This window comes from Diadema antillarum, unplaced genomic scaffold, assembly GCF_040938485.1.
Source record: "Diadema antillarum isolate AM-2024a unplaced genomic scaffold, OU_Dant_1.0 seq00001963_RagTag, whole genome shotgun sequence".
NCBI lineage: Eukaryota > Metazoa > Echinodermata > Echinoidea > Diadematoida > Diadematidae > Diadema > Diadema antillarum.
The window spans coordinates 1-15,257 of NW_027272622.1; the positions used below are offsets into that span (position 1 = coordinate 1).

A 15,257-nucleotide genomic window follows, 5' to 3' on the forward strand; every position below is an offset into this window, starting at 1 on the left:
CGCGATATGATGTACCACCGGCACCGCAAAGCGATGAACCTACAAACGGTGTACCTCCTAGATTAACATTTTTCTTTATTTGATGAGATGAATTTAAAATCAATAGCGAAGTTACGATTGATATTGGACTTTTTATTCTAACGATTGATCATGCATTGTGTCGTAATTGAGACTTCGCCTTCGTTTGTTCGGGTACTCGCAAATCGTGCACCCAGCATACACAGACAGCCGGCGCGCGGGTCCCTGCTGGGGCGGGCGGCGCGGCACAACTGCGCTGGCTACAGCTGCAGCTGCGCTGAGCGATCGCTAGCACCATGCACCCGAAGTCACGAGGTAAGGCCTACCGCACCAGCAGTCTAGCGATGTCAATCCAAAGTCCCCCAATTTAGCGGCAGTAGTAACTTTGCTTTTAATTCTAAACCCATCGCATCAAGCAACACGATGACTATGGAGTTAAAAAAAAAGTATTTGTAAAAAAACAATATTAGAACGTATGAAAATGAGGTTACTTTCATCGCTTTGCGAACAAGCTTGTTGTGTGGTGTTCATGTGCTTGAGATGCCACACACGATGATCAGCTTCTGTGTGTGTGTATATAAGTACACTGTACATTGCACACGAATGTGGCTGTATCCAGTGACTGGGGCCATGGCTACAACCACACACGTGTGGCTGGATGGTAAGACACACGCGTGTGGTTGTATACACTGCCTTAAAATATTGATAGATCTGGATAAACACTGGATTATTGAATACATCATTACATGATATGCTCGTTAACAAAATGGTATTTAGGCCTACTTCTCTAGGCCAAATCTAATTAATTGTCACATGATCGACCAGATGACCATGATGATGACCAGGCCATGCCTATTAATACATGATTACGTGTAGATTATCAGTAGATCTAGGCCTTGAAATACATGTCCTGATTGCCATGTTCAGATGTTATAATTGCCTGTACTTGTCAAGCAATAACGCGCTAACTCAGTCCGGGAAACTCGCTCACGAGAGGCCTGCTCTCCCGTACGAGCACTGCCCCACCTCATGAGGCCTGCCAGAGCCTCATGAGGCCTCCTGGCGGAGAGCCTCAAGAAGCTCCCTATTCACTTTTTATTCATCTCACATCTGACATATAAATTGTCGCAACTTTGCACGGTGATTTTTTGTTACACACACATGTCCACTATCCATGATGAGAAGAAGAAAAAATTCTGTCTTTTTTTTTTTTTAAATCGAGTTTTAATCAACCGATGCAAAGCGACCCATAAAAACACGGGCGCCAGCATGTTCGCACAATGCAAGACTGCCGCACCTAGCGGCCTGATCCGACTAAATATTTTCGGTGCTTTGTTTTCTGCGGCTCTCACCTCTCCGTGCACAAATCAGCCTCGTGAAGCTGAAGTCTGACATCTTTTTACAAAAATTTGTAACGGGAAAAATAAAATCAGTACTAACCTGATCTTGTGCATATATTCCAAATTACTATTCCACACTGATAGAGTCAATTCGTCAATTCCGCCGCCCGCTAACCTTTGGGCGCTTTTTCTGGAATCATCCCGCGACGCGACGTCACATCACATCATTATCACGCATCCAGTACATACAGACAGTGTGCAAGCTGTGATATTTTTGAGAGCGAGCTTGTGCACGCACCGGAGGATACTGTATCCTCCGGTGCGGCAGTCTTGCATTGTGGGAACACGCTGGCGCCCGTGTTTTTATGGGTCGCTTTGCATCGGTTGATTAAAACTCGATTAAAAAAAAAAAAACCAGACAGAATTTTTTCTTCTTCTCATCATGGATAGTGGACATGTGTGTGTAACAAAAAATCACCGTGCAAAGGTGCGACAATTATATGTCAGATGTGAGATGAATAAAAAGTGAATAGGGAGCTTCTTGAGGCTCTCCCCCGGGAGGCCTCATGAGGCTCTCGGCAGGCCTCGTGAGGCAGGGCAGTGCTCGTACGGGGGAGCAGGCCTCGTGAGCGGGTTTTCCGGACTGAACTTGACAAGTACAGGCAACATTTGAACATGGCAATCAGACATGTATGTCAAGGCCTAGATCTACTTATAATCTACACGTAATCATGTATTAATGGGCATGACCTGGTCATCACCATGGTCTTCTGGTCGATCATGTGACAATTGATTAAATTTGGCCTTAGAAAAGTAGGCCTAAATACCATTCTATTTTGTTAACGAGCATATCATGTATTAATCCAGATCTATCAATAAATAGATCTAGCGTGGATGTGTCTTCTTGGACATTTTGCTGACTAAACCATACAGATACAGATACTTGAACGTCAGACTGTAGTACCTGTACACTACTAGTGAACTTACTAGGCCTGCTCTGAGTCTGAGTAAATTACCAGAATCTACTTTGGTAAATTTACTACTACTAGTTGTGCATGTGGAATGCGAATGTAGTCAAAGACTCGGTTCTGGGCTGGATGTCCTTATGTCCCCCACTCACATACCCTACCATTTGCCAAGTGTGTGTGTGTGCACAAAATAAGCCAAATAACAAGGGTAGAGGGGTGTAGGAGAGATAGTACAAGGACAATGTATGAGGTGCAGACATTTAAATCACCTCCGTGCATCTGCAATGTAATTATGTGTACACTGTACAGCTGTATGTGATCCAGCATCAAGAAACAATATGATGTGCAATTTGTTTTATTTTTTCTTGTCTGCGCAGAGATTTCCTGTAGCTGCCTGCAGCCGTTGGGGCAGTGTACATGTGCACAAGAATCTGCACACAGCTGGAAGTCTCTACACATCACTTGTTCCTATTGTCATTGAGCAAACAGTAAGTTCAGGGTACCTGTTCAGTGCATCCTCATTATATGGATATTTCAGTTTTATGTCATCAAAGCAATTGAATATCCACATGCCACTTTCATAACGTAAATCAAAATTAGTCAAAGCTTTGACCAAATGTGTTATAGCTTAGTTAGTTTATGTCTGATACGTGCACATATTGCATACATGTAAAGTTGAAGCATTATCTATACCTCATATATTTTTTCTTTTTGTCATAGCTTACAGCATGATGAATTACAGTGTTTTGATTTGGTTTGTAAAAATAATGTTTGTCAGATACAGTGATAATGCAAGTCATGCTGATACAATCAGTACATTTTTGTTGTTGTTGTTGTTGTGCCTGATAAACTTGTGATAATTGAACAGGGAACTTGTGGAAGAAAATATTTGTAGTAACATTTTCTGACTTGAACCCTACATTTTTTCTCTGTTCACTGTTCTAGGGCAGAGGTGAGCGGGCGTACGATATCTACTCCAGGTTGCTGAAAGAACGCATCATATGTTTGATGGGTCCAGTAAGTTATTCGTAGTTCTTCCAAGATGTACACTGTCAGTATTGCAGGTTTAGTCATCATAAATACAATTTCAAATTCAAATACAGGTCAACCCTGTTGCAATGAGCACCGTCCAACAAGATTTCATTCTGTAAGAACATTTTCCCAGTACAATTTTTTTCCCCTTTTTAACAGCCATGTCTACGGCACAACTCACTCAATTCAGGAAATAATTTTCCAACTCAAATTTGATTAGCAATTTGAGCTGATGAACAATACACATGTATTTCAAATGGTATCATGTACACTTCTATGGAAGAAAACTGCTACACAAAAGTTAGTTTATGTAGCAGTGGTGTAAAAATGCATAGCAAATTGCAGTGCAATCCCAGGATAATTATTCCCTGCAATATAGCGAGCCTATTTCGGAACCACATGATGAGATTTCATTAGTATGAGAGAATTTTATCCAGAAAACTGTCATTTTTCTTACTTGCATTGTTTTTATGCCTCTGCCACGAAGTGGTGCCGGAGGCATTATGTTTTCGGGTTGTCCGTTCTGCAGTCCGTCCGTCCGTCCGTAATGAATTTTGTAGGCAGCGTAACTAAAAAACCTTTTGAGGTATCCTAATGAAACTTGCCATGTATGTGTATTAGGGGTGAAGTTGTGCCTATCAACATTTGGGTGCACATGCTCAAGGGCAAAGGTCAAAAGGTCAAGGTCAAATGCTTAAAATTTCACTATTTCCCCCATATCTATCCAATGCCTGAAGATATTTTCTTAAAACTCAGTGTATAGATGTATTACCCAATTAAAATTCTCTGGTGAAAGTTTGGGGTCATGAGGTCAAAGGTCAAAAGGTCAAGTGAAAATGTTAAAATTTCACTTTTGTCTCCGTACAGAGGAAATTGTTCAAGGTATCTTCATGGAACATAGTAATTATGCATGTACTGACTGACAGTGATTATCTAGGGAGTTTAGGGTTCATGGGGTCAAAGGTCAGGGGCAACACTTCAAAATTTTACTATTTCCCTCATATTTATGCAGTGCCAGCAGGATTATTACCAGGGGTATTTTTTTTTTACTTTTTGTATGCATAAGGTATAACCCAATAGAGATTCTCTGGGAATTTTTTTTTTTTTTTGCCTCAAAGGTCAAAAAGTCAAAGATCAAGTGCAAGTGCTGAACTTACTTCTTCCTCCATATCTCGGAAGTGGCTCAAGTTATCTTGAAACTTAGTACATATTTATGCATGTTCTGCCTGACAGTGATTCTCTTATGAATTTTAGGGTCAAAGGCCAGATGAAAATGGTAACAATATACTATTCAATACAGAAATTGCACTTTTTCTCCATGCCATTAAAATTACTTGATGCATAAACTTATGAAAGGGTCAAAGCCAAGTCAAAGTCCTTAAATCCCCAAATACATGCTCTCCTATTCATCCAACCAAACCTAGGTCAAGGAAGGTGAACATTCAACACATTTGTGACAAACATGTCATTTTGATATTTTGCCAATTTTGTGAAAATGTACTGTAATCACTCATTATCCATGTGTACTATAGACCTATTAGGAGAATAATGCATTATGGCGGAGGCATACCAGTCGCCATAGCGACATTTCTAGTTTGTTTTTTGTTTGTACAGCAAGGTTGAAAGAAGTGGCGTGGGGTGGGGGGTACAGTGTACATTGTATGTTCAACTTCCTATTACACACAGTGTGGACTCATAACCAGGTGCACATCTTGTGCACTTCTTGTACACATTACACATACAAATAGTGCAGTGTGTGTAAGTTTCCAACTGTGCATTTAGGTTACACTGTACTACTTACCAATTTATGCTCATGGTTGTAGGAGAGAGTGTGATTGCTATTTGGCTAATATTGTTAGTGGATGATTTCAGAATCTGGTGGTGGGAATATCTTGGTTTGCCTGCATTTAGCAACAACCAAACCCCCCCCCCCAAAAAAAAGGAATAAAATAAAATAAATAAATAAATAAATAAATATATGAAAAATAACTATAAATTAATCAATCAGCCCATGATGCACAAAATGTACATCAAACATTTAGCTATTTCATTATTTTGCTTCAGTGGTCACACAACTTGGTCAAAAATAAAAAAAATCACATTTTTTAGAAGTAAACCTAATAAAAGTTTTAGGGATGTTGCCTCAATTTGAACACCTCTATATGTGACCCGCTACAACAAAAGGATCCTAAAGTCGCTGACGGCTGAGCCAAGAAAATGGAGTTTGAAGTCACATCATCAAAATTGGTCAAAACAATTGTATTTATGTTTTTGGCATAATTTTGTAGTCTAATGTTTTGTCTATCATCTGCCGAAATTTTGAAGCTAAATGATCGAAGGAAAGGCAAGAGATCAGCGTTTTTCTAAGCCATGATTTTCCGACTTTCAACGAAACAGAAACGTGTCCGAAGATTTGGATTTAGCGCCACAGCTAGACTCCGCCCCTAGCAACGAGGGAGTGATCTTATTGGTCAGTGCGTGGCATCCTGATTGCTGATTGGTTGTGCGTAGACCGCTGGCGCTAAGCTTGAATGAACATCGCGGAGGTCGCTAGGAGCGTGCCTTCTAATGTCAAGCGGTGAAAACTGTCTCGCCTCCCTTGATCATGATAGCGTCGAAAGGAAAACTTTGAAGGCGTTTTTCTCGAAACTCTGATTTCCTTAACCACTTGACATGCGCTAATAAAATCATCGATATCTCCGCAACAGAGTACTTGTATGAGTTGTGCTATATATGAAAATGAAGAAGAAGAGTAAGGGAATAATGTCATGCCAGTTTAAGGGATTTGTCCTTCCCCGACTTTTGGATCCTTTTGTTGTAGCGGGTCACATGTAGCATATGAACATTATCAAAACCTTGGATGTAGCTTTTTGAAGCCCTCGTGGTCTGAAAGCAGTGAGGTAATCTGATATCATCTTTGATGGTTATTGTTTGACAGGTGACTGACATGGTCTCCAGTGTGGTGATAGCCCAGTTACTGCACCTACAGTCAGAGAGCAACAAGAAACCCATTCACATGTACATCAACAGCCCAGGTTAGTGTTCCGCTGACATGTCTTATTTTGATGTTTGTGTTTGGAATGAAAAATATGCTTAAAGAATTTGTAGTGATGCCTACTGGAAATCTGTTATACAAATGTTAGATTGTACATAGATAATCACTTACAGTGGTAAGATGTGTATCAGTTGCCTGTATTAGTTCTTCTACATCAGACATTATTACAGAGTACTTAGTATATCTGTACAAGATATACAATTTGTAATATGATATTGTTTGTCATATTTAAGAGGTGCTGACAAAGGCATGGTACATGATGTGTACCTTTTGTCTTTGCAGTGCTGCTTCAGTTGCTGTAAAAGTGGAAATTTTTCATGCATTTCGCGCAATCAAAACCTTGCGCAAAAATAAAAGCATGCAAATATTTTTGCATGCCATATATTCCAGTAGTTAATGTCCTCATTCCGCGGAATTAAAAACATGCGAAATCCAGCTTACCCGGCCGAGCGCGCAAAAATAAAGTCGCGCGAAAATATCCACTTTTACAGTAAACAAGGCATTCTCTCAAGTTTCTTACACTTAAAAAGTCATTCCAGATAATCATTCATTGAATGTTTGTTGCTCAGAGAGTGTAATACACCATGAATTGTTTTGAGTATAAAATGTCATCTGTCTACATATTTCTTATAATGATGCGTAGTTGGTTCCACGTAATGTAATGATAACATTATGGTACATGTATATGTTATATCTGTCTTACACTTAAAGGCCAGTCCTGTTCCCGTTTGCCACAAGTAATCCTAGATTTGAATGCTCATTGAACAAGTTATTTTGATGTCAATTTGTGTAGGCAAGCTTGACATTACTAGTTTCCTCTGATCACCACCCTTGTATGTACACCACACATTTCAGGTGGATCTGTAACAGCAGGGCTTGGTATCTACGACACCATGCAGTACGTGCTGCCCCCTATCTGTACGTGGTGCGTTGGTCAAGCCTGCAGTATGGGTTCACTGCTACTCACAGCAGGCACTCCAGGCATGAGGTCCAGTCTGCCTAACGCTAGGATCATGATACACCAGCCCTCGGGACAAGCAGTGGTATGATATCATAGTCATTTCTTTCATCCCAATTCCAAAGAGACCAGAGTCTCATGTATGCAAGCAGCACGGGCCCGTAGTTGTGGTACAAGCAATTTGGATGCTTTAACCAGATCTACAAAAAATGTACATTAATAATGCTTGAATGGATGTCCTCGCACTAGTTACATTTCACTTCAAAATCATGAAACTAGTTGAATTACTAAACATACTGCCAAAACACCAACAGCCATTAATTAACTTTACAGTTTGGATGGTGAGGAAAGTCCCAACACTCTTAGTGGATACTCCTCAGCATTAAACTTTAGGAGGAAAGTATAGATTTTGATTATGCAAACTACTGTATGAGAGGTATATTTCATGGTATTTTTAATTTTTGTGAATTTTGCTAGTGGACTGATATGGGTCTAGGGCAATTACCCCGGACCCTTCCCCTGGCCCTAATCCTAATCCTGAACCTGATCCTAACCCTAACCCAAACTCCTAACCCTAATCTGTACTCTAACCTTACCACTAACCAGTATTTAGCCAGGGGGTAATTGCCCGGATATGTGTGAAATTGACAAGTCACAGAAATGTTGCTTTCGACAAGATAAATGTGTTCTATATCGTCATCTAGGTGGGAAATGACCAACTTTTCTCCGGAATAGTGAGTGCTAATACATTCACTGATTCTCATGCCGTCATGGTTGTTCTCAATCATGAAAGCAAACAACATGTGTAATTGTCTTACTAGTCCCAGTTTAATAAAATGTGAGGAGTATGTAGTATTTGTGGTTAACCCTTGTAAATAGACTGGATATGTTGGGACAGAATGAAATTGAGGTGTACAGTTTGTGTTACATACTAGCTGTGATATTTTGAATGTCATGCAGACATTTGGTATGCCCTTACAGTGTAAAAGAATAGGATTTTTTTCTGATTTTGCTATGTACAGGGACAAGCGACAGATATCCAGATTCAGGCAGAAGAGATTATCAAACTAAAGGCTCAAATCAACAAACTGTATGTGAAGCACACAGGAAGGACTCTGGATGTCATAGGTATGATACTCTTCTCCATGAGTAGCTTTCAAAATCATACAATAAGAAATCTTCTTCACTTATCAAAGTAGCCAACTCAGTCTTGCACCTGTGGGACTGTAACTACTTGAATTATATTTTTTTTCAAGAGCAAATATGATATGCATGGGTCCCTCCACTTTTTAAGGGGCTAATTTCCTTGATTATGTTAGGGATGTACAGTTGTATGAGAACATTATGTCCTAGGTGTGTTCAGCAGGGTCCCAAAGATATGGTCTCCTATTCATAAGACACAAAACAGCCACAATTTTCCTCTCAATAACACGGTAGGAATGTGACCCACGTGGGCTGCTGAGAGGATATTCAGGTAAATAAGTTAATAACATTGAATTGGCTTAAAGGGATGGTATAGTTTTGGTGGAGATGAGAATTGGGCTTTTAATATTTTGTGAGATACCAAGAAAAAACACGAAATAGTACAGAGCATAACCATTCTAAGAAGAATTTAAAGTTTATTCGATGAAAATCAGTTTGGGAATGGCTGAGACATCCAAAAACAAAGTAAAACAAAGCAACCATAATAAAGGGTTGGTCCCACTTTTTATTAGGATCGCTCTGTTTTTGATATCTCGGCCATTTCATAACCAGTTTTCATCAAACAAATGGTGAATTTCTCTTGGAATCACATGCTCTTTCATATTCAATAAGAAGTTTCTCATTATCTCACCAAAAATGTTAGAAACCTAAAGTTAGGTCGGAATCAAAACTATACGATCCTTTTACTGTGATATTGTTGTAATCGCTTGAATATGTTTGCTTCCCTTGATTCATTTGTATTGTTCAAAGTAGTTTTCTCCAAGAGGTGTTATTTGAATGAAAGAGGAAGGTGAGAATTATAGCTATGCATTTGCATCTCTCTTTGGGTAATTGGGAATTATGATTAAATATGAATGTGCATTCATCTGCAGGTCCAGAACTTCTAAACAAACTTGCCAAATAAGTTTAGGACTATGAAAGATTATTAGTTTGCGTAATCAGTGGCGGATCCAGAGGGGGGTGCAAGCGGCGCACGTCCCCCTTTATTTTTTGTTAAAAGCAAAAGAAATAAGAAGAAAAAATGAAATGAGACCCGGAAGTGGCACCAGAAATATTAGTTGCCCCCCCTTTACAGAATTCCTGGATCCGCCCCTGGTAATACTGAAATTCATCTGCAGGTAAGATGGATACAGATGAATACACAGTAATACTGTAATAATACTGTAATAATACATCTGCAGGTCCAGAACTTCTTAACAAACTTGCCAAATAAGTTTAGGGCTCTGAAAGATTATTAGTTTGTGTAATACTGAAATTCAGCTTGTATTTTCTAGATGCACAATGTAGAGACCTCAGAAATTGGAGTCACTGCTAGCAATGTGAGCATCTGACCTGGAAGGGTCCTACAAACGTAGTTATTCCCAAGGATGACCAAATGATAGTAAGGGGGAGTTTGAGAACATGTTCTCCTGCAAAGCAGGAAAGTATCAAGCCCGCGGATGGGATATGAAATGAATATCCCTTCCTTTGGATGGAAAATTCAATGAATATTCCATGTATTCATATATATGTTTAAGATCACATTCCAACCCCCCCCCCCCCCCCCCCCCTTACAGAGCAAAATGTTCCATGTAGCGAATGGGTCTAGTGTAGAGACTTGCTAATGCAGTGAATGCCAGGAGCAGGTGTATGGAAATATTATTGTACTTTGTGGCTCACAAATTATACATTGTGGGTAAAGATAAACTCTTCAGATATTTCATACAGAGCATACAAGAGAAGTAAAACTGAATGGCATCCTGTGTTCATTTGATCATAATCCAGAAGCTGCAATGGAGCGAGATAACTTCATGAGTCCCCAGGAAGCCTTAGACTTTGGCCTTATTGACACTGTAGTGGAACATCCTCCACATGTGGGTCAGCCAGAGAAGGACAAGACAGAGGAGTCATAACACACACTGAACTCTGAAAGGGAAGTCAACCCCAAGCCACGACTGAGTCTCAAGATATATCAACATTGGAAGGATACAGCACTCTGATGGATGTACCATTCCTCCAAATTTACATGTATGACCCTCAACCTGTGACAACCCCAGTAACTCCATAAAATGTGGCTCTTCTGGCTTTCATATGCCTCCACTACAAAGAATGCTGGTGGTACTATGTTTTTGAGTTATTTGTCTGTTTGTCGTTTGTCCCACATGGATGTACCATGCCTCAGGATATACGACCCTCAACTGGTGACAACCCCAAACTTCATAATATTTGGCTCATCTGACATTATTGTGCCTCCACTACTGGTGCTGGTGGGATTATGTTTTAGAGATAATTGTCTGTTTGTCATCTGTCCAACATGTCTTTATCACAATTTATGAAAAACTGCTCAGTATCTTTTACTAGTACACTACCTGTCCCAGACATTCTAAAAGAGGTGTAAATGTGCTGTTTAGATTTTAGGCATAAATTCCTCAAGGTCAGAGGTCACTGAACTTTTGTGAATATAACATTTTTGAGGCATAACCTCTACCGCTAGGAGCATTCCTTCTATTATCAACTGTCTTGCCTCCCCTTGATCATGGTAGTGTCGGAAGGAAAACTATGAAGGCGTTTTTCCCAAAACTCTGATTTCCTCAACCACTTGACATGTGTTAATAAAATCATTGATATCTCCGCAACCGAGTACTTTTATGAGTTGTGCTATATTTGAAATTAAAGAAGGAGAGTAAGGGAAAAATGTCATGCCATTTTCAGAAAATTGTCCTCCCCCGACTTTCGGATCCTTTTGTTGTGGCGGGTGACATATGAGAGATGTGTTATTCTATGTGTTTATTTGGCCTTTTATTCCTGGTTGCCATCTAGTGTTGTAGCTGATTTACAGAAGACTACTACATTGACAATTCCAGAATATTTGCTACTTGTAATCCCATGAAGAGTCAAATTTTCCACAAGTCAATATCCTCTCCTTAGCTTCAAGTTAGATTTGGGTAGGGCTAAAAAATTTGGCTGCATTTCTATTATAGCCACCTTAGCATGTTCAGCACCTCTTCTCAGTACTGAAAATCACCAAAACAAAGAACCTTTTCCATCTGAGAGGCAAATGGGGCCATCAATTTAATTTAGTTAGTCAGGTAGTCTGACAACATTTATACTCTCTCACATTTTTATCAGGTATAATGAAGCTTATTTTCATCTCTTACACATGTACATATACTCCAAAACCAAGCTACTATAAAGCAAGATATTTTTGCAGCATGAAATTTTCACGAATTGCCACTGGCATTCAATGCATATAGTGTAGACGAGAAATTTCATGTGCATTTTAACTTTGCAAATGTTGTCTCTCGCGAAATTTGCGAAATTAAACTGCATGTGAACATTTGTGTTTACAGTATACTGTATATCACATGTAAAACAGTTTGTTACATGACTTGCTGATTACAAAATTGTATCATTCAGCATTTGTAGATGTAGTTAAAGTCTGCACATTTTTCAGTGGAAGTAATGTAAGCCAAATTTCTTCCCAAACCCATGGTTCTCAGATGGAGATACATTTTATATCAGGTAACAAAAGCATATTTTAATTATATCATATCAGTTAAATGTGGTCCAGATTCAGGCTCACTCTTCAAGCTCAATAGATTTGACTTATCTTTGACTGTATTACTTGTCTTTGGTTTGACTGGAGTGTATCGTTGGGTACTCAACATCTTAACAAGGTACACCTGTATGTATTTTGCTTGGTGCGCCCAGATTTGTTTGTCCAATTCCATACTGTGAAACTTTAAATAAAGTTTAATGTCTTTTTAAGACATAAATGTGTGCAAGTTCTTTTCCACAAGCTTTTCCATGTAGCATATGATACAACATGTATAGTGGTATATAAGTACACTAGCATATGAGTAAGCATACAGCTGGCTATGCAGTAGGGCCTACATGAAAACAAGATCTAGCTGTTGTATTGTACCAATTGATTGTACTGAATACAGAAAAGCCACAAGTGTCTCTTATAATCAATTGTAAAATTCATTCTCATTTTTATTCATTCAAAATTCATTTTCACTTTTAAGTGTATTCACACACACACAAATAGATACAAAGTACAAAAGATGATGATAATAATAACTGATTTACATAGTGCATGATAATTATCTATGATAATTTTCTTGGCCTTTCACATTAACATAACACATTGCAAAACTTGTAATGCAAGCTATAAAAGTTAGAACATTTTTCAACATGCAGGCTACTGCTTGTCACAGCAATGCCCCAAATTGACCAATATAACTGCAACCAGTACACTCTGGTAAATTGACTCCAGGAAGATTCTTCCCACGTGAAGATATTGGCGTGCCTGATATTATAATGTTAGCATATCTGGGTGTTCTCTTTTATGCCTGGAAATGCATTCAAAACTTTGTTTTGATTTCATTTTTAAAAAGCTAAAGTTGATTGTTTTAAAAGTAGCCTTGTTATTTTAATTATCATAATTATGTTGAAAAATTCATCACAAGTCAACTTAATTCAATCATGCTTGTCATGCATATATTGTAAGTTAATCAGTACCATTCCTATAGCCTTTTGAAGCTAATCTACATACATGTATTTGATTTGATGATACACGCACGGGTCACACATCTCTCTATTGCAATCTGAATCTAGGTGACTCCCATAATAACAAAGTCCTTGGGACTGGCAGTTTTCTTTTGTTATAACGAAACTTTGCTATATTCGAACAGTAAAGCACACTAAGATAGATATATAGATGAAAATTTTGGAACCTGAATTTTTACTTTGTTGAAACAAGAATTTTGTTAGCTGTGTTCATTACACGGGAGTGCACTGAATACATTTACATGTATATCCTACAATAATACACAAGACATGCAATCATTCTTTCAGAATGGAATATGATTGGTTGCAAGAATATTAAGAAACTTTAATAATTCTATCCATTATACAGCTTGCTTCTTGAAGAATTTATGCAAGCAGACCATTCCAGAAAATGAACATGAAACCTGTCTGAATGAAATTTTGAATAAGTTAATTAACAGTATAATGTTGAATGACAACACAAGAGACCATATAGAGTGGGTACGCTTCACAAATCAGTTTCTCTTTGCCACTTCTAGACTTATTATATTTGATCGACCACAGACCTTTCGAGAGGATAACTTGATAATCCCAGACAAAGGTGAGACATACAGTCAACACAGAATGCACAAAATGTGCATTTCTTCTTCGACCCTTGCAAATCTGAGATTTTATTTAAATGCAATATTTATTCATTCATTTCTGTTGTTGGCCGATAAGCACCTGCTGCTCTTGGACCTTCAAGGGCAACCTGGAACCAACTAGGGCACCCTGGGCCTGCCACTGAGCAATCAATTGTCCCAACATAGGCACCTAACACACCATTTATACTTAAACCTGTAAGTTCTGAACCTCAAGGAATGTTTTGGAAAGAGTCAAAGCTTCATTCTGTGTACACTGGGTCTTTACCGTAGGGAACCTTCAATGGCTGGTGAATGATTTAAGGTAATTACAACCAAAATCAATAAGTCAGTGATATTTTTAGAAAATCAAGCCAATGTACAGTTTGTTATTGGTGCTGATCCCTTACAATCCTAAATTATGTCAATGAAAACATATGACAACTATTCTAACTAGATTAATAATCGTCCTTAACTCGGGTGAGGTGATATTATGTACTGCTGCATGAAGCGCTAAGTAGGTGTGCATAGGTGACATGGGGATTAAAAAAATAATAATAATAAATACACTGTCTCATGATGTGGTTTAGTATGTGACATATCACAGCCATTGGAGGATTTGATATCTACATGCGAATGACAGTTATGTATCTTCTTTGGTGCTACTCTAGAAATATTTATAACAACCAACCCAGCAGCATTAATAATAAATGTTGAACAAATGGTTCTATTCATGTCCAATGGGCATATAACACTGACAGCCAAAATATCAGTAAACAGTGTAAAAGACTGTCATCGTAGTAAAAACAAGTTTTATACCTTTTTTTTTTCTTCATGCCCCTAAATCAAATATTAGAAGCAAACAACTACAATACACAAATTTTCTCATTATTGGACCATATTATAACAAAGTCTGTACAGTGCACTCCCGTTACAACGAACACGGTTATAACGAAATTTCGCTATAACGAAGTAAATCTTCTGGTCCCAAAATTATTACCATTAAAGTCTATGGTACAAAATTTGCTTATAACGAACACGGTTATAGTGAAATTTCCGTCATAACGAAGTCTTTTCCAAGACAAAGAAAAACAAAAGAAATGTGCTCCGTTATAACGAAACGCTAAATGCTTTCAAAAGTACGTAGCGAAACAAGCATTTATAGCGTCTCTGCATGGGTGAACGCTTCACACCACTGTGTGTTCGCTCCTTGTATCACGCAGTTTCTGAGGGGAATTTGCGTTCATTATTGTAATACAGTTATTCCATCACATTTCACATAGCTTTCCAGTGTATGATCAGGGAGGTGACACCTCCCTGGTATGATGAGTATCAAGCAAACAGAATTTGATATACGTGGTTTCCTTGTTTTCATTATGTACATGTATTGTATTTGTTCGGTTATAACGAAATTTCGTTATAACGAAAGAAAACTGCCGGTCCCGAGCATTTCGTTATAACGGGAGTGCACTGTACTGTGTCCATATCTGCATGCTTTTATGTTATTGGTTTTTTTTTTTATAACAGAGAAAT

General features: G+C 38.5%; 1 protein-coding gene across 1 annotated transcript; it reads left to right on the forward strand.

Moving 5' to 3' along the window:
* Positions 1-150: 150 nt before the first annotated feature.
* On the forward strand, positions 151-10,564 carry LOC139713433 (ATP-dependent Clp protease proteolytic subunit-like). The gene is made up of 7 exons (XM_071625165.1): positions 151-333; positions 2,704-2,814; positions 3,272-3,343; positions 6,297-6,393; positions 7,269-7,456; positions 8,394-8,499; positions 10,339-10,564. The coding sequence occupies exons 1-7, from the start codon at positions 151-153 to the stop codon at positions 10,464-10,466; spliced, it is 885 nt and encodes a 294-aa protein (XP_071481266.1). The 3' UTR covers positions 10,467-10,564.
* Positions 10,565-15,257: the final 4,693 nt, after the last annotated feature.